Source organism: Cephus cinctus, unplaced genomic scaffold (genome assembly GCF_000341935.2).
Source record: "Cephus cinctus unplaced genomic scaffold, Ccin1 Ccin1_scaffold0153, whole genome shotgun sequence".
Lineage (NCBI taxonomy): Eukaryota > Metazoa > Arthropoda > Insecta > Hymenoptera > Cephidae > Cephus > Cephus cinctus.
The window spans coordinates 488867-515345 of NW_014332881.1; the positions used below are offsets into that span (position 1 = coordinate 488867).

At 35.7% G+C, this 26479-nt stretch overlaps 3 protein-coding genes and 2 long non-coding RNA genes across 6 annotated transcripts; 2 read left to right on the forward strand and 3 right to left on the reverse strand.

Annotated features, from left to right (window-relative positions):
- Window positions 1-20: 20 nt before the first annotated feature.
- Window positions 21-16128, reverse strand: LOC107263347 (dynein heavy chain 6, axonemal). The gene is made up of 58 exons (XM_025080710.1): window positions 15734-16128; window positions 15535-15676; window positions 15230-15469; window positions 15008-15164; window positions 14846-14948; window positions 14418-14771; window positions 13960-14361; window positions 13654-13885; window positions 13433-13582; window positions 13159-13287; window positions 12416-13096; window positions 12206-12352; window positions 11959-12135; window positions 11545-11865; window positions 11363-11473; window positions 11164-11300; window positions 10905-11095; window positions 10732-10847; window positions 10507-10652; window positions 10293-10438; window positions 10095-10227; window positions 9811-10027; window positions 9615-9749; window positions 9349-9534; window positions 9076-9277; window positions 8838-9019; window positions 8529-8752; window positions 8243-8454; window positions 7923-8178; window positions 7678-7869; window positions 7397-7621; window positions 7067-7322; window positions 6815-7005; window positions 6582-6754; window positions 6341-6524; window positions 6087-6258; window positions 5843-6004; window positions 5601-5777; window positions 5337-5533; window positions 5028-5273; window positions 4715-4952; window positions 4344-4646; window positions 4078-4263; window positions 3822-3994; window positions 3390-3750; window positions 3095-3328; window positions 2884-3024; window positions 2623-2813; window positions 2119-2561; window positions 1852-2052; window positions 1696-1794; window positions 1490-1632; window positions 1261-1431; window positions 1016-1195; window positions 762-857; window positions 490-690; window positions 312-429; window positions 21-250 (listed from the first exon to the last, which is right to left on the reverse strand). The coding sequence occupies exons 1-58, from the start codon at window positions 15871-15873 to the stop codon at window positions 21-23; spliced, it is 11853 nt and encodes a 3950-aa protein (XP_024936478.1). The 5' UTR covers window positions 15874-16128.
- Window positions 108-725, forward strand: LOC112493760. The gene is made up of 3 exons (XR_003058470.1): window positions 108-229; window positions 321-507; window positions 600-725. It is a non-coding gene; the product is annotated as an uncharacterized LOC112493760 (long non-coding RNA).
- Window positions 16129-16209: 81 nt separating the features above from the next.
- LOC107263311 lies at window positions 16210-17145 on the reverse strand. Its single transcript, XR_001536640.2, has 5 exons — window positions 17062-17145; window positions 16878-16976; window positions 16707-16798; window positions 16376-16620; window positions 16210-16291 (listed from the first exon to the last, which is right to left on the reverse strand). It is a non-coding gene; the product is annotated as an uncharacterized LOC107263311 (long non-coding RNA).
- A 35-nt stretch (window positions 17146-17180) lies between these two features.
- On the forward strand, window positions 17181-20235 carry LOC107263308. 2 transcript variants are annotated; one of them, XM_015730363.2, is made up of 4 exons: window positions 17288-17507; window positions 17838-18048; window positions 18874-19151; window positions 19227-20235. In XM_015730363.2, the coding sequence occupies exons 3-4, from the start codon at window positions 19002-19004 to the stop codon at window positions 19611-19613; spliced, it is 537 nt and encodes a 178-aa protein (XP_015585849.1). In that variant the 5' UTR covers window positions 17288-17507; window positions 17838-18048; window positions 18874-19001; the 3' UTR covers window positions 19614-20235. The 2 variants fall into 2 exon arrangements, with proteins under 2 accessions (XP_015585848.1, XP_015585849.1); XM_015730362.2 differs by lacking the exon at window positions 17838-18048 and having other exon boundaries at window positions 17181-17507.
- Window positions 20227-26043, reverse strand: LOC107263301 (ATP-dependent DNA helicase Q4). The gene is made up of 9 exons (XM_015730337.2): window positions 25791-26043; window positions 23325-25535; window positions 23135-23246; window positions 22259-23058; window positions 21909-22196; window positions 21488-21820; window positions 21243-21402; window positions 20836-21158; window positions 20227-20749 (listed from the first exon to the last, which is right to left on the reverse strand). The coding sequence occupies exons 1-9, from the start codon at window positions 25899-25901 to the stop codon at window positions 20519-20521; spliced, it is 4569 nt and encodes a 1522-aa protein (XP_015585823.1). The 5' UTR covers window positions 25902-26043; the 3' UTR covers window positions 20227-20518.
- Between the last annotated feature and the right edge of the window lie 436 nt (window positions 26044-26479).

Consider the following 26479-nt stretch of genomic DNA (forward strand, 5'->3'; position numbering starts at 1 on the left):
TCTATTATGGATAAAAGTAATTAGTCTGTTATTTGAATTAACAATGCAGTTCCTTTTAGAATCCAATATGATTGCTTCCGAGCAGAAGGCAATAAAATCGCCACCACGAAATTCGTACTGTGTCCTGTAGTTGATAAAACACCAGCTCGTATGGCAGTCTTGTACAATGGGCAAACATATCTTGGATCATTTTCTAGTGGAGCCATTACAGGCATAATGTGCATCACTGGTAATGATGGACTCATTTCTCCTGTAACGTATACATTAGCAAAAAACGAATACTTGTTTCAAATTCTAGTCAAATATTTTACCCTTATTAGCATCAACAAGAACCATAAAATGGAAATCCCATCTGCCGGCATCTATAAAAAGCCCATGAACAAAAACCCCATCTAAAGGTTTATGTAGGTCGTTGTATACTTCAGGTACCTAATATTAATAAGAACAATTTGAATCAACTGTAATAATTAATCGACAACGGAAATTCACTTCTTTTTCAACTTCTCGGTGAGCAGCTTCAATATCCTCCTGATCTAGTACGACTTTAGTCATAGTAAAGTCAAGCTTCAAATGATCAATAGGCGTGTTATACTTCCTAGCATAAGTTTGCAATATGCCAGTTATAAATCCTTGAGGAAAGGACAACCCAGATATCCAGAAGGAAATTGGCATCGTATCCATCAACCATATCTATACATATATAATATATACATTAATAGTAATATATTAATTATAAAAAACGTACAGTAATTTTTAATTACTTCAATAAAATCAATGCGAAGTTCTAAATCCCTTATCCAACTACCCAAGCTTTTCAAAGATGGATATACATTCACGTTGTGCCATACCTGTGGTACCTGTATAGAATAATTAAATGTGATTGAAATAAAAGGAGAAAAAGATATGCGGAATAAGTTCAAAGCTAAGGACTACTTTTTATAAGTAAAATAACAAGACACGTCCACAAGGTCTTCATTAGATTTTTATCTTATAGCAACACTCATGATTAACTCACCTGATTGTTAATAAGTGCTTTGAAAATTTTTTCCAACTCATCAGACATTACAACAAATCCTTTAATAGCTCTCTGTAAATTTTCCATCGTGGAATGCAATTTTGTTAAAAGTTTATTAAAACGATCTACTTCATGTAGTAAGACAATTGTAAGAGATGGTAATCTGTCAGCCACATCCCTCTGTATGGATTTATTAAAAACATTATAAGGCTTTATATTCGAATAAATGATAATAAGAAACTCACTTTTAAGTGATCAGTGTTACACATATCTGCATCTATTTTCAGCGCAATTCTATCCATTATCATATCTGCTATCTCATACGCTATTTCAGAACTAGATTTACTTTCTCCTCCAATGCTTACTTTGGGTTGTACCTCCATTATTATATTTATCAATGATTGCGTCTCTTTTAGCTAAAAAAAAAAACAACTGTGTTTAATTGCTCCACTGAACAGTTTCAGGTAAACAGACCTGATAAGCAATACTCGCGTTCTCGTGCATTCCAAAAATCTCAGGATCTTCTATCAGCGGAAAAGTTTCTATAAAATCTTTGTATTCTTTCAGTGTCTTATATCTTGGACAATAATAGGTTCCTGATGGTGAATATGTGTAATCTGTGGAATTTTAATTATGCTAAGATTTTCGTCGGCTAAAAAGTAATCTATTTTTTTTTCTACCCGTATACAATGTTTTTGGAGAGAAGAATCCATCGAGTATAGTTTTTAAACAGCGCAGATCCCAATTGTCCGTTATTCTACCGCCATAAGTTATTTCACCTGTAAAACAATACGTTGACGTATGACAAATGTCGATAATTTCATGCCAATACATACCAGTTATATATATTAGAGCGTCCCAGGGGATTACTCCAAATTCGCAAAACATTTTTAAATTCAATAAACAGCATTCACGATCATTGTCATTGAATTCGTATAATATGTTCCATCCTAAAGGACCGAATTTTTTTCTTTCTTGAATAATGGCATGAAAGAAGCAGACTCCAAAAATCATACTTCTCCATTCATCATCAAGTGCTAGAGAATATAATCTTTATAAAATAAAATACGGATAGAACACTCACATACGTTTTACTGGCTTACCATGATTCTCAAAGAAGTCTTCGCTCAATTCAAAAAATGCTCGCTTGATATTAGCTTTGAGACCCTTAGGCGGTTCGTTTGTGACTTTTACAGAATTCTGAAGGACCGATACCGGAAATGCGGCACTTGGCATTGAACTTAAAAATAATCGAAAATCGCGGTGTACCGTTTCCGGTTGTTCTGAAATCTGTATTACAAGTCTTTCCATGGCTATCATCCAGGATGTAGCCAAGTGACAGTTTTGTAGGAAAATCCATTCACCATCAACTACGCCCTTTTTTAAAAGACCTTCAGCTATTGGACCTTGTCCTTGACCTAGAGAAATCGACTCGAATTTATTCTTGTATCCCATTTCATCAGCAAATTTCTGAAAAGCACCGAAAGGATCGGATCCTGTGCTTAGAACGAAAACAAGAGGCGTCGTCGAGGACGTATCGACAAAACTGAAAATAAATTACAATCCCAATACATTTTTGTGTTCGCAATCTTATACGAGAAGCGTACATATCGTGTAAAGATATCATTGGAGACTCAATAAATTTTTGCCCAAGATTTTTCTTCACGTAGGCTGAAATTCCAAAAATGAGCTTCTCTTCTTTGAGGGCTTTCAGCAACATCAGCTTCTCTATATCATCTAGGATTTCATTCCAATTCTTCGTAGCATTATTATTATTTGTTGGTATAATATTAATTTCCTATGAATAAAAATTGTGTAATTAGAATTATAATTTGATTATAAAAATTTATGAAATTCAATTTTAGTACCTCATGAAAATATTCTATTGTGATTGTGATTTTTTTTAACATATCTGTCAATATACCATTAAATTTTGTAAATACTGTAGATAAATAATTAGCGGCATTCCACATTGATTCCGTCAATGTTAGGTATTCCGGTTTTTTGCTCTAGAAAAAAAGTTGATTGCTGAATCACGATTATTAACGCGAGTGATCTGTTTAATGAATTTGATCATACAGATTTAATTTGTTCAGGTCCGCGAAGCAGGAAATTCCATTGTACGTAGTTGACAAGTCTTGCCTCGAGAAATATCGCCATGTTTAGCATAAAACTAAATACTAATTTATGTTTTTCGAATAAACCCCTAGATACGTTAGTATAGATTGAAAGAGTAATTTCTCTATAAAGAATGTATAATCTACCCGACAAATTTTCAATCTTTTCACTGGTTTCAATGACAGTATTAAAAATCTGAAATAAACAATTTCTAAATTAAATTCTTATTTTTCTACATTAAAGCGCAATGACGTACCTGATTGAAATACTTCAAGGAGAATTGATACATTGGATCAATATTAGCCAAATTAGCTACCACAAAATACAAAACCGATCCACGCGTTGCTACTGAACGATATTTTTCTCTGGCAACTGAAATCTTTTCCTCGGTTGCTTCAGACTCAACCAGACGCGTTGCGATAATGGCGGAAGTTTCTTTACTATCGTTTAGTGTCTCTATTAACTCCTCATTATCCAAAATATTGTCACCGGAACTAAAGAGCAACGTTAGAATTTTATCTTCTATACCTTGCAACTGTTCTTTATCAGAATTGATCTTGGCGATCAGTTCGTTTCTCATTTTTTCCAAATCAGGTCTTTCCAGCCGTACAACATCACTAAAAGAACAATTAAACATTAATAAATATTGTATAATATACATGTCTACATTTTCTTTAAAAATACACACGCAAGAAGTTGGTCCTCGAGACCAGAAGGGGTTACAGTAAAATTAACTACTGTAACTTTTATACATATCTCAGGAAGATAATGAGGGTTGGCCATTTTTGTGGTGATATAAAGCTTAAAATTTTCATCGTACTCAACATCATTTTCACCTATGCGGATGAGCGTTCTTCCACCCTTAATAAAAAAAATACAAATAAATTGATTCAATAAATAATCTATTTGTTCACGATTTGCTGACTATCAATTAGTGATAATACCTGATTAAAAGTTTGCTTCAATAGTACAGGCTCCAGACTAGGATCTAACGTTTCTCCAACTTCTTGTAGCATCATAGGCGTACCGAGCCTTATGCAAATTTCCATAATTCTCATAAAATTTGAATCAGTCAATTTGCAAACTTTTAATTTATTTATTTGCTCCATGTTACGTATCCATCTATTTGCCTGCAAGAGGACGATAAATGAATGGATGATGTGTTTACTATTTCTAAAAAGAACTGTTATTCAAAGTATGGTTGAATAACCTGCTCTTGTGGGTCAATCATTAACGGCCAACGTCCTGCCTGAGTTACAAGAATTGCATTTTCCGTACTGACTTGATCTCTCGGTAAACCATACGTATTCCAAGAACGAATCTCGTAAGGACTCGCTAAGACTGTAATTAAACTAAAATTCGCCGTCGTTCGTATATTGTATTTCTTACAGCTCGCCAACCATCTATTCAATAATTCTTCGCGATAGCTACTTGTGAACGCTCCTAAATAAGCTAAAGCGCCAGCAGCTACTAGAATATCGCCAGTCAAATTCGATATTTGCTCATGAAATTGCTGATGAATACAAATGAATCAGAATGAATGTAAGAAATAATTTAAAAAAACAATCATTATTTTGTTACCAGCATAAGCTCCTCCCAGCGAACTTGCTCGTCTGACAGAGCCATGGTTAAACGACCAGATCTATTTAATCTAGCCTCGCAAAGTGCCATATTGTATTCTAAATCCGCAAGGTTTCTCACGGCTTCATCATATTGATTTTGTAGCCTTTGAATTTTTTTCTCAACTTCAGCTAATTGCTTTTGCTTTAACTTCAGAACACCTTCAATAGCCCATAACTCGTTTTGCGCGTGTTGAAGTCTGTGCAGATAAGAATTGCAAGAAGCATTTAGAATATATTAATTATTTTTTTAAATTATGCACTACGCTAATTACTTCATCCTTTTTGGTTGAACAATTCTGAACAGCTTTGCGTATCCATCAATTGCTCTGACCCAGATGCAGATGGATTTGCAAACTTTACTTTGCTTAACCACAATATCCGGTTGAAACTCAGGATGGTTTACATAATCCTGAAGCTTTTTCAGAAGTTTATCGCTTATCTCGTCTTTTGGAAATGCAATAAGTCTGTCCAAAAAATGAATGTCTCCCAATACAAGCTTTGCAGTTGGCCAATCCGTTCTGTTTTGATATTAATGGTAAATTAAAACAATGACAACAGCACAGTAAGAAGAGGCTACATACTTTTCTCCCAGTAATAAATTCACAGCTTCCATGACGAATCTCACGAGGTGTGGCGGTTTATTGAAGACCTTTATTTCATTAATGTCATTCTTATTTAATGACTCCAGAGCCTTCTGTGCCTCTTCCAAGGCAGGAATTGCCGCTTCTAAATCCTTTCTCGCTTCAGCCTCCAGAGCTGCTGTCTCGTTAGCTTTACTCTAAACAATTTTAAATTATATGATGTCTGAGCGAATGACTTCATAATATTCATTTATATTCTCCAACCTTTGCAACAGCTTCATCGGCGGCTACGACGGTTCTAACTTTATCAGCTTCGTACTGCTGTTTGGCAACGACCTTCATTAAGTTTGTCACCTCATCAGAACTTATCTTCAACTTTGGAGCAAGGACAATAAGCTGTTCCTTCATGACTACTACAAGTTCATTTGTTTCATGTAATTTCTACAGAAAAATAAAAAAAAAATAATATACAGTAAAACGAATAGCATAAAGCAGAAAATTCTTACATTTAATCCATTAGCTATTCTGCTCTTGGTTGTAAGAATTCGATTAAAGTTATTATCCAAGGTAGACAGATAAAGCTTTAACAAATCCAAATAACTCTTAGGTGTCGTATAATACCTGCGACGCATTTCTTCATAGAATCGTACTGTCATCTCTTGAACGCTCTTCATAGCACGTAGTAAAGAAAAGTAATCATTTAAAAATCAACGAATTTTTTAATTATAAATTTTAAAAAAATGTATTTACCTTGTGCATCAAAACGCAAATTGAAGATAGGGCATTTAGTTTCTCCATATCTTCCTGTGTGATAGGAGCGATGGCATTTTGTGCAACAGAAAACAAAGCTTCATCTGGCCACTTTGTGAACCAATCAATGGTACAGCAATTAACTAGAGAAGGAAACATTCGGCATCGACGTCTATAATAATTTAAATAATTAATAAAATTGTTCTTTATACAATCGAATTCATTTATCAAGACTTATATGTGTATTTATATACCTAAACGCATCACCGATAGGACTCATGCACAGCATGAGATGAAGATGGTTGCGCACTCTTCCAATAAAATATTGATAAATACCATCTCTATTCGATTCATCGATACCAGCTAATTTTGCTGCCGGTCTAGTAGCTATTATAGCTTTTTCAAGTTCATCGGCCTCGAAGAGATTTGGTACTTCACCTAGAAGAATTTTTTTACCGTCACAAACTGATAAATACATATTTATCCACAACGTACCTGAATTAAGAGTGTTGTTAATGTCTTCCAAAAATTCCTCAACGACAATTTGCGTGTCGGTAAATAAAAATGTAGCAGGAACGGCGAAAGCTCCTGGTTTAAAATAAAAATGTCTTAAATCTTCATGCCAGGCATTAAGATCATACCCACGACTGACTTCAATTTGATGACAACTGCGTGACAAATTCAAACTTCAAATCAAATTTTCTTTTTCATTTGATAACATCACTTACCGGTAACCATTCAAGTGGGAGGCTAATTTGGTTAAACTTTGCTTTCCCATTCCTCCTACACCGACAAGAAGACCATTTCCTCGTTCTGAACGAAGAATTCTTGCCAATCTGCACAGGTGCTCGACAGCATCCATAAAGAATATCAGACCCATTTCTTTTGAAGTGTTCATGCAATAGTCATCCAAGTAATCCTGTAGGTTATTCATTCTGCAGTGAAGACATATCTAGTGCGTATATATTGAATAAAGCTACTTGAAGAATGGACTTCATTTTTGGAATATCAGTAATCTCCTCGTAGTATCGTTGTTCTTTGACAGCACCAAACACCATAAAATCCCCATAAAGTAAAATAGGTGGCTGCTCGATGATCTCGCCTGGTGGAAGTGATATCACTTCGTCCCCAAAGGAACGTGAACACATTTCTGTCATTAAATGATAGAAGTAACTCTTGTCTTCGATATTGATCAGACGATCGTGAAAGACACGTAAACACTCGTGGTAAAATAATCTATAATGAATTTCAAAAATGGATGTTTCATAACGTGTTATCAAATTTGAAGATTCAAATAAAATTTTATATACCTTATTATTTGTCTTGACTCACGTACTACTGAGGGATCAGCCTGCAACATTCCTTGAATGCATTTTGATAAATCACGTAAATTGAAAACATAATGGCTCTTTTCAGGCGTTGGTAAAAGATCTACAGCAATTCTGTTGTAAATTTCTACTGTCGCTGAGACTATTTTATCACCCATTTCAGTTACTGGTTGCGGAAAATCTTGTAAAAATCCTGTTACTATAGCCCTGTTATAAAAATTTTAAAGCATTTTTTTTTTTTCGTGATGAGATGCTTTACTTACTTGAATATCGCTTTTAATGAACCTTCCGTAGGCGCTGGTATCGTTAGCATTCCAAAATGTCTCAAAAATCTGGGTGTTAATGGATTTCTACCTCCACCAGGAGGTGCGCAAGCTGCAGTGAGGGTCACGTCTTCTACAGCTTTCCAAAAGAGTTTATCACGATCATAAAATCCTCCACAATCAAGCAATTGCCTGCAACAGTGATTTGAATTAATTACATTATTTAAACCATATATTTTACGTACCTAAGTAGTTCGATTGCTGGTTGGGATCCGTAAGTATCCAATTTAGGCATATTAACGTCATCTACGAAAACACAAACACGCTTGCCAATAGGAGCACCCAAAAGTGTCTTTTTTCGTTTTTCTAATTTCAATTCCAAAATTTCTTGAGTTCGACCGCTGCTGGTTTGTGCCGAAAAGTTCAATATGATCGGTACCCATTGTCCTGACTGTTGTAAATTATTAAGGACGAGTTTAGTTATCACTGATTTTCCAACACCTGCATGCATAATAGATAATGAATAGTAAGATCATCAATTAATTGATTAATGTAGAACACCGACCAGTTCCACCGGTGAACAATACAGGCTTGTTAACAGTCAATAATTTTTGCATGATATAACCAAATCTAACTGTATCAACAGTAGGGACAAGAATCTCAAAAAATGGTTGCTCTGCGTCATAAATAAAAGATGGCATCAATTTGTACCACAGATCCATACGACGACTTGGTACGTTAACAAATAAATTCCATAAATCTCCACCAGCTGGTAGACTAAACATGTAAAACATAGCGGATTAAAGATTCATTGGCATTTTGAATTTCCGATATAAATGAAAAATCTGTACCGTGCATCGGGATTCCCGTCAAACTGCTCTTTTACTAAAAGTTCGAATGATTCTCGTGAACTGTCAACGACATTACCACCTACAGACCACATGTATGAGAATATAAAGGATTGCGAAAGAAAAGTTTTTACTCGAGTCCTTTCGGCATTTTTATCTATTGACCCTGGTTCCAGAAGAATACTTTCCATTAAAGCACAAAGTAAATTAACTTTGCTAATATCAACCTGTCATTAAACACTTACGTCAATCTTCAAAATAAATGTACATAATGAATATTCTAAGTAAGCAACAGGAATAAAAAAAAGTAACCTGAGCCATAACCTCGTCGCATGTTCTCTTGCAAAACGCTAAACCCTGGTCAACGTATTTCTCAAAAAATTCCAAAGTCAAACCTTTAAAATCATCGTTCAGTATTCCTTCTGGAATCTTTTGTAGCCACGTCTTAACGTATGGCATCCACTTTAATTCGGTAGGATCAACGTAGACCATGCCTTCGTTAGAAGAATTATTGAATATATATTTAATTGCAAAATTAATTAATATTTACCGCAACGACTGACGGTAGCTGGCGAAGCTTGTGCAAGATCCATAACTTCAAAAACCATGTGAACGTATGGCGTGAATTTTATTCTCTCAGAATTAGCCAAGCAGAGCATTTTGTTGTCATCCAATACAGTGTTCATATTTTCTATCCATACAGCATCCACTGGACCATCGCAAACAACCCACTGATGCTCTTCTGTAGTAAACTAATAGTGAAATTTCTATTACTAGTTTGCACTTATTTCTTTTTTTGAAATTGGTAATCTTCCACACTTACGGAACATGCTAAACGAATAATGGCTCCCAGTAACCCATCGTGCCATTCGTTTGACAAAGTATTAACTTCTCCATATAACTCACCGATAGTTACTGCTTTAGGATTCATCACATATATGCGTACATTTTGATAGTACTGCCCTACTACTCCAATATAATGAAGACGTGAGTAGGTTTTACGTAATGTCTAAATAATCAAAGCTTACTCTGAATACCTATGAACTCAGGGAGGATGAAAATGGGAGATAAGTTAATTAATGAATTTACATGAAGAACTGTTGTTTTTCCACCTCCAGTTGGTCCAACTAACATCACTCCGTGTCTTACTTGCATAGTCTCGTGAAGCTGGATGACTTTGTTAATTGAACAATTTTCTGGTTGGAGACCATCCTCTGTCATTATCTGTTTTAGTACATTTTTACATAATTTTCATAAAAATATAAGACAAAAATTAATTCTGCACCTTTACTGCGGTTTGGTATAGTGTTCCATAATCTTCATCAGGTATGTTTATCCCTGGAAAAAGATCACCGACGATTCCACGAAACAGTTCAGCATCATCAGCCAAAAATTTTGGAAGATTACTATCACGCAGCGCTCTGATTAAAACAACGTCTTCTTTTTTGTCGGGATTGTCGCGTTTTAGAGTACCAGCCATTACCAAAACACTCTTCACTGCCCTGAATTAAAAATATTGAAGCTTCTATAATAATACAGATAATTTTAAAAAATCTAACAATTCTTTACCTCATTCCAAAATCGTAATGATCTTGTTGAGAAAGCTGTTCGCTACAGAGCGTATACATTAAAGTCATCTTCTTGGATAATGGTTTAGAAGATTCAAAGCCTTCAGAATAAAGTGTCACTTCGGCAATGAGTTCTACAAAATAATTTAAATAATATACAAACGTTATTTCGATATAAACAACAGGTTCACAGACTTACTGTAATCAGGAACCATCATAGAGATCGGTCTAAAAAGGGATTTTAAATTATCTGGCAATTCCGTTCGGCCGGCATAACCAGGATTCATAGTAATAAAAGCAGCGCAGGACATAACCAATTTAATCTTACGACCCTCGAACATAAATCTGTGAAAGAAAATTTGTAGACATAATAGAAAAGAAACTGCCAATAATCATATTTGATGATTCCATACTCTTTGGCCCTGGCGACTTTAGCATTTCTTATTGTAATTAGCTGCTGCGCAATCACGGACAAGACTTCTATGTCAATTCTATTGAATTCATCGAAGCAACACCAGGCACCGGAAGTAGCCAAACCGGAAAAAAATCGACCCATCATCTACTCCAAGAAAAAAGATAATTCAGTCAAGTCCATACATTTAGTATAAGATGAATAAATTATTATAATGCAAGTGAACCTTGAAATCAAGTCCTTCAGAACAATTGAATACGACACACTGTATAGCCAGTGCTTTTGCCAAATCTTTAGTAGTTTCAGTTTTTCCAGTTCCAGCTGGACCCGCTGGCGCTCCGCCTGTCATTTGGTTAAATTGTATTTTACGTTGTAACGGCTTACTATGTGCTAATTTACCAAGATCAAGCTGCAGTGCTCCCATAAGACAGAGATAACACTTATCGGTCAGTGGCGTGATAACAAGCCGCCTCTGAGCACCGAGATATTCGTATCCATATAAATACTCAGCATTACTCATTCTTGCTAGACAGTTATCGATTTCCTCATCCCAATAGTAGCGTAGGGCCTTCATCCATTCAAAATTCGTGCTGAAAATTCGAAGATTTTACAATGTTAATTTACATGCTATCATTTACTATTGAACATTCTTACTCACCTGGATGTAACATAATTTTCCACGAGAATTGTTATGATGTCTCTTGCGTGCACATCTACTGTTATTAAATTAATTATAACATCCCTTATGAGCTTTGGCAATTCTCCTCTGACCATCGCTGCTAGTTGATTTAAATCCTATATCAATTAATAGTTGCACTGAGTTATTCAAGCATTTAACGAATCGACCTATAGATTACCGCATAACATTTTTGTTCAAATGCTTGCATAGCGTGTTCTATATTCCCGTTTGACTCGAGGATAAGATGAACATTTTTTGCCCAGAATATTTGCGAGACAGTAAGTACTACCTGTTGTGGATATTTACGAATTATGAATTTGATTAAAAATTGTAATTATAATCATAATAATTGTACATAACCTGTGACGGGTGAGAGGATAAAAATGATTGTCGTCCTCTAGTGTCTAAGTCGACTATAGCGATCTTCATACGTCTTCTTAATGATACAAACATGGATTCCTCTACTTTTCCAAGCCAGTCCTCAACGTTACCTCTGGCCTTCAGCCCCTTTCCTAAAGCAACCCTTTCACCTTCTGGTGAAATCATTGCAATGATATCAGTCGTTAAAATCACTTCGCTCTGTTCGCCCTCTTCCTCCGGTGTAGCAGACGCAAATTCCAAACGATAAATAGCATCGAAACACTTCTGAAGATGTCTTTGAACTGCGTGAGGATTCCTCGTCTGTATTATTATCAATTAATTGTGTAGCAAGAAATATATCACATTCGAAACATCAAAGATGATCAAATCGGCTGCTGTTTGTTCGTCCTATACCTGAGCTAAAATTTCCAGTAACTCGTCGTTCGATAAAAAAAAGAATCTCGGAAAGGCAATACGCTTCGTCTCAAGATACGCTTCGAGGCATTTCAAGATTTGATCTAGATTCTTATTGTTTTCTATAAATTGTTCTAGCAATCCAGGATATGTGCAGGACTCCATAGCCAGCGGCATCTAAAATACAGATAAATTGAAGTCGTTATATAGAATTTAACAGGATTTAATATATTATTTAATATATTACTTTGACTGTTCTTCTCATGATCTCTTTCCATGATTTATCAACAAGCACAAACAGCTTTGCTTCAATTGGAAGTTGCCGTTGTATGTCCGGTGCTGAGAATATGGCTTCCAGGTACAACCACTGTTGTTGACAGTACTGCCAAGCTTCCTGATTTGAAATGAATATTGAAAATTATTTGATCGTCTACGTAAATTAATCAAACACAATTACCAGAGTTTTCGAGAAAAGATCCAACTGCTTCACCCAGTCGTCAACTCGTGGCTTAATCGGTCCAACATGTCGAGAAGCAGCAATAGTTTGTATATTAATATTACTCTCGTCCAGAACAGTCTGGACTTCTTCCAAACTTCCCAAGACGAAGACGTCTTTAGAATCCTTATGAGGACTGATAAGGAATTCCAATGTCTTCCACGAATCTTCAACTTTCTTCAAAAGCATCTCGAGTCCCGCCTCTGAACTCGCAGCTGCCGAAATCTCTGTCAATTCCACTGTATGACTAAAGACTCCAAGACTTTCCAAAAGATTGAGAGTTATAACTTCGTCCGGTTTAAATTTGTAATGCAAGAGATTCTCGATTTTAGCCCAGTGACGAGCCTTAAGATTTGGATTTCGCAGACAACTTATTATCGGCAATTTATCCTTTATCACTTCCACGGCTTCTTTGAACTGTGGCAATATGTTATTTGACGGTAGGCCTTTTTCAAGTTGAGCTATATTTTTCATATTGCGCATTGTGTATGCCGTGATTTCGTCTACGTCGAGCGTATCGAAATCTATACTTTGCCATTCTTCCACGGTGTCAGCCCAGGACACGACACTTTCCCACAAAAGATTTCGCAACTTAACCTCGTTCGTCACTTGGTCAAGTATGTCGAATCTCGTTATTTCAACCTTCGTTAAAAGATTTATACGACGTCATTTAAATGCTCCACTGATCAAATCTAATTCTTTACCTTGAAACCCTTTTGATAAGTGCGATATTCGTTTGCCGTATTGGCACAGTCAGCGAGTCTTTCAATTAAGCCATTAAGGGTAGCTAAACAGACATCAACATTACTTTCGATGTCCAGAAGCCAGGGTTGCTAAAAGTAATTATAAAATGACAACTAAATGCTTGATACTTATAAGTAGTTCAACTTAATGGAGTCATAATGACAGGTATATATCTCAAAGGAAGATATCAATTATTTATCTCATATACTTACTATTTAGTCTCACAGTACTTACTATTGCCTCGTCGTTGATGGTCGATATTTTATCAATTAGCGCATTAATGTCCGTTTGAATTTGATTATTGAACTTTGATACTAATTTCTGTCTGTCCTCAAGACGCTTCCCCACTGCTAATCGTAAGCTAGTAAACTGAACACTGATTCCCTGTTTGGTAGGTGTGAAGTCAGATCATTTTTTGTAGTAACTTCAACCTCGTTATTAAATCTAAGTTTTACCAAGTAATTTGCTATATCTTCGGCAGGAACGGGAATATTATACTCTGACATCGTGTCATATAACTCCTTGATATAATCAAGTTGTGATTCCATACTATCCACCTTAAGTTGTGCCTTATCAACGAATTTTATATAAGACACGTAATCGTCAGTCGACACAGGATCAGCTTCGAGATAATTTATAGCGTCCATTGCTTCTGTCAATAAAGCATCCACCTTGCTTTTTCCAATTCTATAATATAAGAGCACTTTATAATGTCGTCATTTTAGATTTTGAATTTTCAACACTAAAATTCTAAAACTCACGCAGGCATAGTAACTTCGAGTACACTTTTCTTTTTACTGGGCGCCATCATCGCTGTACGCTTAAGACGGTCAAATTGTAAATCGAACATTCCTAATAGTTGATGCTCCACTATTTTATTTATAATCGATTCCTCCCAGCTATATCTGACGCACAATTTTCGAAAGAGGTCACACTTGTCATTGTTACGTATGATATTTTCGTCGAAGGCCAAATCCTCCTTGTAAAAATTCTCAATAAATTCCAGACGTTTACAAAATGATTTAACAGCATTAAAATTTTCAGCAAACATCTGGGAAAGTTTTCTTTTTAGATCTTCCATCACTAGATCTTCGTTTATTACCGTCAGCATGTGCGGTGGATTTCCACAGAGTCGCTCTTCCACTTTATGATTTATCATTGGCCTGTAAATACGAATTCAGTAATAACTCTATTCAGAATCCATAACTGATATGTTTACCTGGTGAACGGATTGAAAAATGGATCCGACAACAATGGCTTGATACCATCTACATTCTCATCCCACATAGATTGTATTATTCTAATAATATTCCAAAATATTTCCTCGGATGGTTCTATTGCAATTCCATCTTTTTGTGATATTGCCAAGTCGCCTATGAAATACGGTATTGGAAGTGGACCCATGGATGAATCTGGTGTTTCAAAGAAAGATTCAAGGTCATCAGGACCGGCTAACTCTTTGACATGCAAAGACGATGTATGTTTTTCCAAAAGATCCAAGAATTCACTATAAGTGTTATTCATAAGAACGTGCATCATGTTCGTCTGCATATAATCAATCAGATGGATGAAACTGTGTATTAAAATAATAATTGAGACTGTGAATTATATATAATTCAAGAAATCTTAAATTGACTCTTTGCCTACCAAGAAAGTCTGTAACATTTTTCACGTTTTCTTGCTTGCTCTATGTAACTCATCTTCAAAATACCATCCTTAGGCATTCGAAATTTAACATCGCTAAATTGACCTGTAATAAATGATGATTGAACTGATTCGATCTTTTTTTTTTTCACATATGAAACTTACCGAGTTTCCCATAAGCTGTTTGTTCTATGGTAATGTTTGAATCATCAGGCGTATATCCGGACGCGAGTAATGCTCCATGACAAGCATTATTCACAATATCCACAATCAACTGTCTAAACTCCTCCAATTCGGCTTTCACGAATTCGATTTTTGTTATCTGCAAATTATCAGTCAGCATAGATAAAAGTGTTCCTGGAATCGTAGATGTGGTTTGTTATTTACCTGCATTTCCGCAAAAGTAAAGAGCGGAAGTTTCTCAGCGACGGTTTTATCGATGAAAGACGAGTCGAGAAAAACAGCACACATGGCCTTAACCTCCAACAATGCTTTACTAACAATCAGATCGGATATAAATAGATTTTCTTCCATATGCTTTTTTGCGTTTAAAAATTTACAACAGGTAATTGTCTTTCGCCATACGTAAAAGCCCTTCCACATACGAAATTGTATGAACATTCGTATCTATTTAGTGTATACAAACTTCTCATTGTAATCTGAATAAAAAGTGCACTAAAAGATCGATTTACCTTCATGAGTTTTAAATAAAATTTGTATTCTCGTTCCCAAGATTCTATAGGTGTAAAGGTCATTTCATCAGGACTGTATTGCGTCACGCCACTAGCACTTATAGTCATGTACGTCTGATCCACATTCTGATACGAAACAACTCTTAAAAAAAATAACGAAGTTATACTTAGGTTTTTGAGTTAATTCAATGTTTCTTACTTCAACGCATATGGAGTGAAAAATTCGGATGATCGATCAACAGCATAGACCATATAATAAAAACCAATCTCTGGATCAGTTCTTAATCTTTCAATTAGTGCCAACTGATCCGCCATAATTGGCGGTACGTTCTTGCACATATTACCAAATTCTAATTCATCCTCTAAGATCCTTCCTTTGGGTCGTACACGTACTGAAAATATTTAGAGTTCACGTATGTATATAGTTTTTGAAAATTCGAAATCCCCTCACGCTTTTATATCTTTACTGGTTATTCGCTTTTGTCTCAGGTCATGACTGTCATCGGATTCGAAGCTAACTCTATTTTTGATTTCTGGTATTAAAAAATATGGTTTGCATACTTTCCCCTTGATTGTTTCTTGTTGAGCTGTAAAGCCAGTCTAAAGTGAATGAAATTTTTTAAATAAATATTGGATGAAAATTAAAAAAATTAAATAAAATTCATTCCTTACTAGCGGTTCAGGGATTTCTCGTTTATATTCGATTTTCTCGAGCAATTTCTTGTGAGGAATATGAAATGGTATCTCTTCTTTACCCCTAAAATTGGAAATAATGCAAACAAATAATAGATCATTTGAAAATAAATTTTTCTAAAAATAACCTGTGTGTTTTTTTTATTACTTTTGATAAGACATGGAAATTTTGTGACAAAGCCGAGGCATGAGAATATCAGATTTGGCATTATTAATTTGATGCCGAAACTCTGGAGCACATAAATCAAAATTCAGTGATATGTCCGTATCGTGAATAAGACTCATATTCTCTTCATGTTCGTATGAATTCTTATCGTCTTCTAAAAATTCGTCCATATTTCTTTTTCCCTTAATATCACTCCATTTCTAGAAATCTTTCATAATCTTATTACTCTGCAAATAATTAGTCTATCGATAACACATTTTGACACCTTGATTTCATTATTAAAAAATATAAAAATATAAGTTAGTAAACGCACCTTTAAACGTACGAAGACATCAAGCTATCGCGTTATTGATTAAACAAATGAATTACAAATAAATGCCTGTAGACGCCAAATATCATAAACGACTGAAAGTATAGGTATATACATAAATACAGAACTGGATATTATGTGTCAGAAAAATATTAGACATATTGAAAAACGTACATATCATACAATATTTAAAACACAATCAGCCGCTGTGCACGAAGTATAGCAATAATATCACATATATATCGATAAAAATGGATGTCATCGACTAAAAACCTAAACGTATAAATTACATATGTACTCTTCTACACGCGATCCCACGAAGGTCCATATATATACATATATATATATATTTACGTACAATACATAATTACATTTGTTTCCTGGAAATAAGAAACTATACCGTTCATAGAATATTTTCCACGATACATGTGATAATGATCGCCGGTTATAACTTCACAGTGTTTCGATGTCGCTATGACGACGATTGTTATCAAGGACGGTACATAGGATCTGCGCAGTGATGATCGCCCGTCGTTTACTTGAGAACTCGTGAGTGAGGTAGCGCGACTGTCGTGGATGCGCCAGTACGACATAGCAATTCAAGCAAGAAGGATATTACCATATATGTTACTTCGTTGTGGTTCTAGAGCGTTTATTTTCCGTATTAATAATCGCGTACAGATTCAATTCAAAGTGAAGTGGCCAGTGTAGAAGCTGTAAAGGCAGTGTAAAATTATACCAGGTGTACCATGTGATACGGAGAAATATTAATGAATTTCGTGCTCCATATGAATCCACTTGCCAGTAAGTTTTAACCATAGCTAAATGTGTAAAATAATAGTCTTGTTAAGCAATCACAATGCGCCTTGGGTAAGACTTTCTAAAATAATATTTGAAACGTCCCGAGGGTTTTATCTGGTATTTCTCTTTTATTATGTTACACGCCTAATATTATTTCGCGAGTTAAGTAAATAATTGAGTCGTAAATCACAAAATATATATATCGATTACAAGAACTAAAAAATTATATTTATTTTCTGAATCACTCAAATAGATTAGATTAAACGATGCGCTAAGAAATCTAAATTGACTTAATATACAGTCGCCATGCTATCAATTATTGTGCAATTTTAGATAGACTTCATGATTATACACAGATGTTCAAGAATGTTGCACCACTTCGAGATTGTTCTAGTACGAGAATTAATGGAAAATTGAAATGAACAGAATAGTTTTCAGGTGGTACAATAGAATTCATGGGATAGAAAGAGCCATTATTTTGTCAGTTCTCAGAATTTCGAGTGTTGGATTGCGCAATACTATCTCAGGTTACCATAGCTTTTGGGTAGGTATTACGATGGATATAATTATTATATTTCATATTATTGCTATCCTATAATTAACTGTAGGTCGTATGGGTGCATAAACATGAGGCATTTTTTTTTCGAATCAATAATTTATTAATCTAAATAATGTAGTATAGTAGAAAGGTAATTAAACTTTTGGATACTTAAATGTAATTTAAATCTGCGAAGTAGTTTTTTCATAATTGAAAGCAAAGTCCGTTAAAAAGTAAAAAAAGAAATCTACGCGTAGGGACCTACTTTTCCCTAATCAAATATAACTCAAAGTCGCGACCTTGCATCGGTTTGGAGAGTTAAACTTGTGGAAATAAGTCCAATTGTGAGAGAAAATCTATCCGGAAGCCTGTATAGAAAGAAAAAAAAAACAATGAAACCTCGATTGGATAAGACAGACGCATTCATAGAAATCTTTCAACGTGCACTAGACAGTTCTATAAGAATCGTCAGACCTAAGAATTATATTCTCTCTGCCAACGTACATAAAGTAACATATGTATACGAGTGTCAAACAATTATAAGAATGTGCTGTATACTCGAGACGTTATGTGTATTTATCGCGAGTACCTGTAGACGATGTGGATGCGCCTGTTGCACGTTCGGCTCAGATACTCGCGACGAGGACTCCGACGATTCCACTTACGCTTCACGTTAGACATAGCCCATCTTCTGACCTCTACAATTATTATTATAACCAAAAAGAGCGAAATTCTAGAGTAATGGAAACATCATTGGTGACTCTAAGCTTATGGACAGAGCAAAGGAATCACGAAAAGACACGTAAAGCATCGCAAGTTTCTGTTCATTAGAATAACGCGACGCCGACGGCTTCCGGGAAGTGACCTCAGCGACCTGTAGTTGTTCCTAAAGGCGGAATACTACACTTGGATATACCGATTGCAATCTGGATATATAGCTGCTCTGAAGAAACATCATCATGGACCGAGTTTTTATCGATGAAGAAACTGGAGAAATCCTTGCTTACCAACAGGAGGCTCCGGTTGTCTCTGCTGTAAATGACGCTGAGACTGGAGAACCGGAAGTCACGGTAGAAATTGGACAAGGTCCACGAAGGACGCGTTTTCAGGTAAATAACAGTTTAATTCTAAATTAACTGTCATTGATGATTCTCTTGTGTACAATGAATATAATGGAATTGTAGATCCCACGTAAAGTAAAGGAGGAACTGTCATTAAAAGAGAATGCTGAGAAGAGTAATGGCTTTATGGAAATAGAACCTGTACCTGTTGGCGCTTCGTTCGGTCAGATCAATCCCATATTTCTTTTTCTGCCGGCCATTATTTACTTTCAATGGTTTACAAGTATTCTTATAATTTGTGAAGTTATACTTCATGTATGGGCTCATCATAAAAATAAGACACTCAACCACGCCAGCGTTTACTTTCGTTCACCTTTTCACGATATGTCTGCTGAATTTTGTACTTTGTGCCAAAATGAAAAATGCATGAATCGCGTGGGAATACTGCAGGAAATGCGCATGAACAAGTTTCTTAAACAATGTAATTACATGAAAAGAGTCGTTACATGATCGGATTATTTGCATCTGATTCATTTGATTGAAGCTGATGAGCTGATCTCTCCTTGACTTGAGAGACGATTCGTTTTTATGATCGTTATGATAATCGCAGAATGATAGTTTAATGTGGAATTGTTTTTGTGGGATAAGAAAAGTGTATAGAATTTTGAACGGCGATCAAGGTATAATAAGGCAAAGAAAATCATAATTGACTGTGTACATAATTTGTTTTGATAGAAACATGGTGGATTTATTGAAATGCAATTATATTAAATATCTCTGATGGTATTAAAAGTAGAAAGAGTTCATGTTTTTAAAATTATGCTATATAAAGCCCTCACTGGAATCAGCTTCTTTGATTTTTAAATGTTGCTTCTTGATATATGCATTGTATGTTTTTCAAATCGTTTAACAGTAAGAAAATAATGAAGATAATGTATGAAACGTATGCAACCGTACCGTAACTTAGTTATTGTCAATTCGAACGTTGGATCCAGTTCACATTAAACGTTGGACCTCTCTACTCTTAGCACTACTAATTCCAATGTTCTCCTTTAACAATATTAATTAATTTAATGCAGTGTAATTAGTATATAACATTGATTTTCCACCAATAATAAACGAATTTCCCTCATTGACGGTTTTTTATTAATAAAAGTAAGAAAGACAAGACTTTTTACAACAAGTATTGTACGTATCTTTGAATTTAATGTCCATCTATTAGTAATAAAACGAGTCATCAATTATAATGCATAAAAATAAGTTACTACACTAAAAATTCAGGACCAACAATCAGCCCTGTCAGTCGTACGCTTGTTTCATAAGCGCAACGTTTTGAATACGCTAACTTATCACTTTCTGAAATTATATCTGCGAAGCTTATAAGATCAGAGCAGGCGAAATTCTAATAAATATCATCATCGCATAGCTAAAATCTCTCGGGTAGCGATTTGGCAAATTAAATTGAAATTCGCACCAAGATGTGCTCTCCAAAATCGACATCTGCTCCAAACTAGAGCAGTATAATTCGGACTCTGGATACCATGAAAAATTCGAGCAACAGCACGTCCAGTGAAATTGTTATCTCTATAACTGGAAATCAGGCTGCGAATGTCACTAATTATTTGTGACTCATTGGCAAGTTTATCCTGTAACAAACAAAAAAAAAATAAAACGTTGCCAAATTTGTTCCGTTAAAAATACTATTAGATATGCAAATTCATTTGCGTACTACCTCGAGTTTCAGATCGACATCACACAATGGATTATCGGATTTAAAATAGTCTCTAATTATTCCTTTGATGTCATCCGATTTCCGGGTAACTTCCTCTGCCATTTCCAGACAATATTTTATTGATGGGTTACTAAATTTATTCATTGTCGACTGTATAATTTCAAGTTGCTGAAGACGTGATAGTTCCTGGGAACGAGCTCGAGTAGCTAGTGCTTCCAGTGCTTCGTCGAGTTCCGCATCAGTCAGGTCACCTGGTGCTTTTATTCGGAAGCCTAACGTGTCAAACTTCACTGATATCGCAGAACGTTTTGATCTGCCATCGCCTGTGAAACATAACACAAGTTTAGTAAGGACAAAGGCATTCAGATAAAGTTATATTTATGGTATTTCTTAGATGTTCAATTTACCTGTAGTCCATTCTAACTGCTTTAAATGATTTTTTGCTACGCCACTGTCCCAGCCTATACATGCTGCTATATCTACTACTGGGAATTCAATCATAGAACTATTTTCATGAGAAATACCCTTTTGCAGATCTAAAGCAATTGCCATTGCAAGTGGTGGTGACTGTAATATAAACAAATTGTAATGTATATGTAATCATCATAGAATTTAATTATATATTACAGTGGAATACTCTAGCGTTACTCACAGACTGTGCCGCAAGTTTGAGAGCCTTAGGACCATTGTAACTTGAAATCTTCGCCATTACATAGACTGAGGATAAGACACTTATAAAACGTCTGGGATGAAGTTCGAGGTAACAAAGCAGAGTTAAGATCATCTCTTCAGGGATATCCAGAGCACGAACAGTCTCATCAACAGGGATCGCCACTTCATGTCCTGGACAACGGGTTTTATTTGTATTGGCTGTTTTATTACAGGAACAAGGCACAAAGACTTTTTGAAGCAGGCGTCTAATCATGTGCCTGTCTAATCCATTCGCATAAATGTGTCTTCTCAATTCATAGGTATCTTTGCCATCCTAGAAAGAAAAGAAGGTCATAGTTCTACTTATAAGGTTCTGCGAAAATGTTTGATTACTCTTCTTCCTCATTGAGAAGACAATGTACCTTGGAATCCAGGAAGAGATGACAGTGCGCTGGCAACCCATCTCTACCAGCTCGTCCAACTTCCTGAACATATCCCTCAAAACTGGACGGCATATTGTAATGAATAACCGCCCTTAAATTTTGTTTATTAATTCCCATACCAAAAGCAACAGTTGCAGCCACTATTCTTATATCACCATTCATGAACGCTTTTTGCACAGCTTTACGGCGATACGATGGCAAACCAGCATGATAAGCTTCAGCAATGCATGAAATTTTTGCATCCGCTTTATCACTATTTGCCTGATCCTAAGGACAGTAAAAATTCAATTAGTAAATAAATTATGAATAAAACCTCTATCCAAGTTTACCTTTAAAACGACTCTAAGGAACCCAGCAAGTCGCACGCACTCTTCACGCCGAGTACAATATATGATAACAGAATCACATTCCTGAAACCTTGGACTTTGCAAAAGGTCTATCAAAGCGCGATCCCTGTGTTCGTCCTTGGATACCGATAACGCCAAGTTCCTGGGCATTGGTGTGTCAGAAATAATTCCAGCTAAGCCATCATGGATATTCAGATGGCTCACGATGCTTTCTGCAGTACCCTTGGTAGCTGTTGCGGTGAGACCCAATATTGTTCGAACTCGCAATTTTTCTTTAAGAACTCGACAAATCATAAGATAAGATGGTCGGAAATTGTGGGACCATTGGGATATGCAATGAGCTTCATCGATACAGGCGAATGCGATTGGAGGAAGTTGCCTTAATAAAGCACCAAAGCCAGTAGACTTTTCACCAGCAACCACTGCTTCTGGGGATACCAGTAATATATTTAATTGACCACTTCTGACCATATCCATGACCTTTTCACGCTGCTTTGGCGTTTGATTGGTATGCAGACAGGCTGCCAAGAGAAATGCTGGCACTCCTGTGACTTGATCGTCCATCAAGGACACCAGTGGCGATATGACAAGTGTAATGCATCGTGTACGTTGAGCATAGATATATGCAGGTAATTGATAGCATAATGATTTTCCTGAACCAGTTGAGAGTGTCACTAATGTAGATTGACCTGAGAGAATTCGCATTATTGCCTTTTCTTGTCCTGGTCTGAAATTCTTATGACCAAACCTTTCTAAAACTGCAAAAACTTCCTCAGGAGTTTCTATAAAAGAGAAAGATATTATACTTAAGTGTTGATAATTTTAAGTTTCCTAAATTGTTAGTATTTAATGTAATACCGATTAAAGAATTGTCTGGTCCAACAGAATACAATGCTTCTACTGCATTAGGCGTGGGAGGTAATAATTTTGCTATGATATCTTCAGGTATCTTGTGCCCAACAGAAATTTGCTAAAATGTTGTATGGTTAGTAAAATTTCGTAAACAACTTTTATGGGTATTATGCTTTATGTAATGATTAATATTTACCTGTTCCTCATTATCAGACTCTGTAAACTCAATGCCTTCTAATAATGATTCTATATTTTCCTCTTCTCGAAGAGATTGTTGTGTTTCTTCTGTGGCTCTATGGGCAAAGGATGGTTTTTCCGGAAGTCTATCTATCTTAGAACTGTGTGCTGGTATGGCTGTCTGGCTCGCCATCTTTTCTGCTTCTTCCAAAGTTGGATAATCAGATACGTCTTCGACTTCATTAAGAGGCAAAAGATCATCACTTTTCATGGCTGTACACTGCCTAGAGAAATGGCCAATACTTCCACATTTGAAACAAGTCAACGCGCCATTCTTCTCAGCCAAGTCAGCTAAATCTAAACTACCCTCACTGGAGGCCAATTCCTTTTTTCGTTGCTTCCATTGATTCTTTTTGTATTTTGAGAAATTCATAGTCTTCTTACCCCTGACAAAGACTTTTTTCTTCAAATTTATTCTAACAAAATTCTCATTTACTTTTCCAGCAGCTACCTTCTGCTCTAACTTTTCTCTATCTGTTAATTTTAATTTAGAATTGCTTGGTCCTGCAATGACTTTAGTTTCATCATTTGGTTTTGATATTATTTGAGTAAAGTCTGATACAAGGTCGCCAGTACCACTTTTAGGAAGAGCAAAGCGTGGCACAACTTCCAAAGTTTCCACTCCATAAATTGGTATGTCTGGATCCTTTGAATCGGTTTCATTACCATTCTCCTCTTCCTCTTTGGTGATTTTCGTTTTCCTAACAAGTTTCTTTCTTGCAGTAACAGCCTTTTTACGTGTGTTTGGTTTTTTCTCATCATTATCCACATTTTTTTTTTCTTTACGAATAGACTGTTTAGATTTTCTTGACTTTGTTTTCTTCTCTTTGTAATCCTCGTCACTGTAATCAGGATCAGAATCGTCGGATTCATCTTGTTGTTTATTTTTAACACGTGCTTTGCGGCGAGGCGCGGGTTTAGTCGGTTCTAAATTCACATTATTTTCATTCTCATATGTGTCTATGCATTTCTCCACTTCAGTATTCTTCTTATCTAATTTCGTATAATGCGAATCAGAAACAACAGTTATATCTAAATGAGTTTCAACTGTAGTTCCTTCTGTTGGTTTATTAATATTGTCGATCAATTTATGGACTTTTATGGAATCAATTTCAGACGTGAGGTTGGTAATAATCGCAGGAGACACTTCTAGTGTTGTTCTGTTAGGTAATGGTCCACTGTATGAAAGAGGAACCTCTCTTTCAATACATATTCGTTTTGCAGCACACATTTCTTCATCGCTTAATCTTTTTCGAAGATTTCTAATGCGTTTGTTTTTACGTTCCTCCTCAGAATCACTGTTGCAGATAAAATCTTCTTCATCCGAAACTGCTGCTTTGCCGATGCAAGAAAGCCGCACACCTTGATTAGGTGAGTGTATGCTAGATTCCATAGACTCAACACCAGAATCACTTGTTCCAGACAACCTCTGAGGATTTATTGGAATAGGCTCCAAATTATTTTCTTTTAAGCATCTGTCTAACCATCCATTATTTAATTTTCTATCTGGAGCAGTGACTCGTCCTTCGATCAACTGTTGGATAGTACTGATCGGCTGACTAGTAATTTTAGTTTCTTTATGAACCACTTTAAATGTTTCTCCAAAAATTGGTTTGATTGCATTACTTGCGTCAAAGCCATCTTCATTTTGTTTAGTGACTTGATCTACCGATTGAGTTTGAATTTCAGACACATTCAAATCTGATTTACTTCTGAGTTTAGTCAATGACAGTGATTTTCTAGGATTTCTTTTAGTAAAAGTTGTGCCAGAAAACTTTTTTTGTGATAGTTGAAATGAGGATGATTTACCAACTAGTAAATTTTGCTTTTTCTGAGAGGAAGCAAGTTTATCCTTATTTAGATGATCTCCCCAAGCTCCATCTACATTTAAAGAATCTGATACGGATGGAGGCTCTACATTTAACTCTTTAAGCGTCATAACATTTTGTGGAGCTATATTCTCTGTATTTGTAGTTGTAGGATTCAGATCCTTTTTTGTTTTATCTTCTAAATCCAAATCCCAAGTAGATATTGAATTGGCTGAAACATTTGCTTGTGCATCGTCAGAAAAAGTAATATCCATTAGGGTTTCCTCTAGAGCTTTAGTTTTTAATTTCCAATACATTTTATATGCTTCTCGTATCGTTACATCTGCTTCCTTTATATCATTCTGTAATGCATTCATCACCATGTATTTGTACCAAAAAAAAATGAACATACTATTCAGATATTTATTAGCGTTAACATTAACAATATTAGGTATATTGTAAGAATCGACTTCAGTTAAAAAAAAAATTTAATACTTCATGAATTAAAACATACTCAAAACTACTTCATACAATAAATGCCATAACAATAAATGACCATATTACGCAAATAAAAACCCACGATAACGCAAGAGAACCTTGAAGTAATTGTCACGCACCTTGCTCGGTCTCTTGCCATATTTTTCCATGAAATCACTCTCCCATAGTTTCACTCTCAGTTTGCTTTTCTGATATTTAGTTTTAAACAATGGATCTTCAAACAGATCCATCTTGAATAACGCCCACGTAAAATAATGTCAAAAACCCGAAAACCTATCAAAATAGAGGTTAACAAACGTACATCCACAAGAATAGGTACAATCTGGATACATCCCGCCGAAACTGAAACGGCCAATGATGATGCTGATGAGGACTCTTGCATAAGTCTCATAAAAAGTTTGCCCCCTGTCTGCGCCTCTGCGTCCATGCCTTCTTCTAACAACTGATTGGACTTTCAATACCCCCTCCAGGTCTGCTTCTATATTCAACAATGGCGTAGAAAGCGGAGTAACATTTTCCAGGGCCGATGACCGAACTCAAATAATAATAGAGGTTTCGGCCTTCGTAATGACAGAAGTATTTATGGCGACCAATGTGGTAACTGGTAGTAACGGCCAAGGATCCAGCTGTAGACTTAACTGTATATGTATTTTCATGCAGACGCCAATGGACTTGCGCACTGGTCTGTCTGGTAAACGCGCAAGAAAAGGTGCAAACAGAACGACAGACTTGCCTGACTTTATTCTTCAATGTCTAGACATCGTGCATAGACACGATCGATCTTTGGTCTCTTTGCTAATAATCGAAG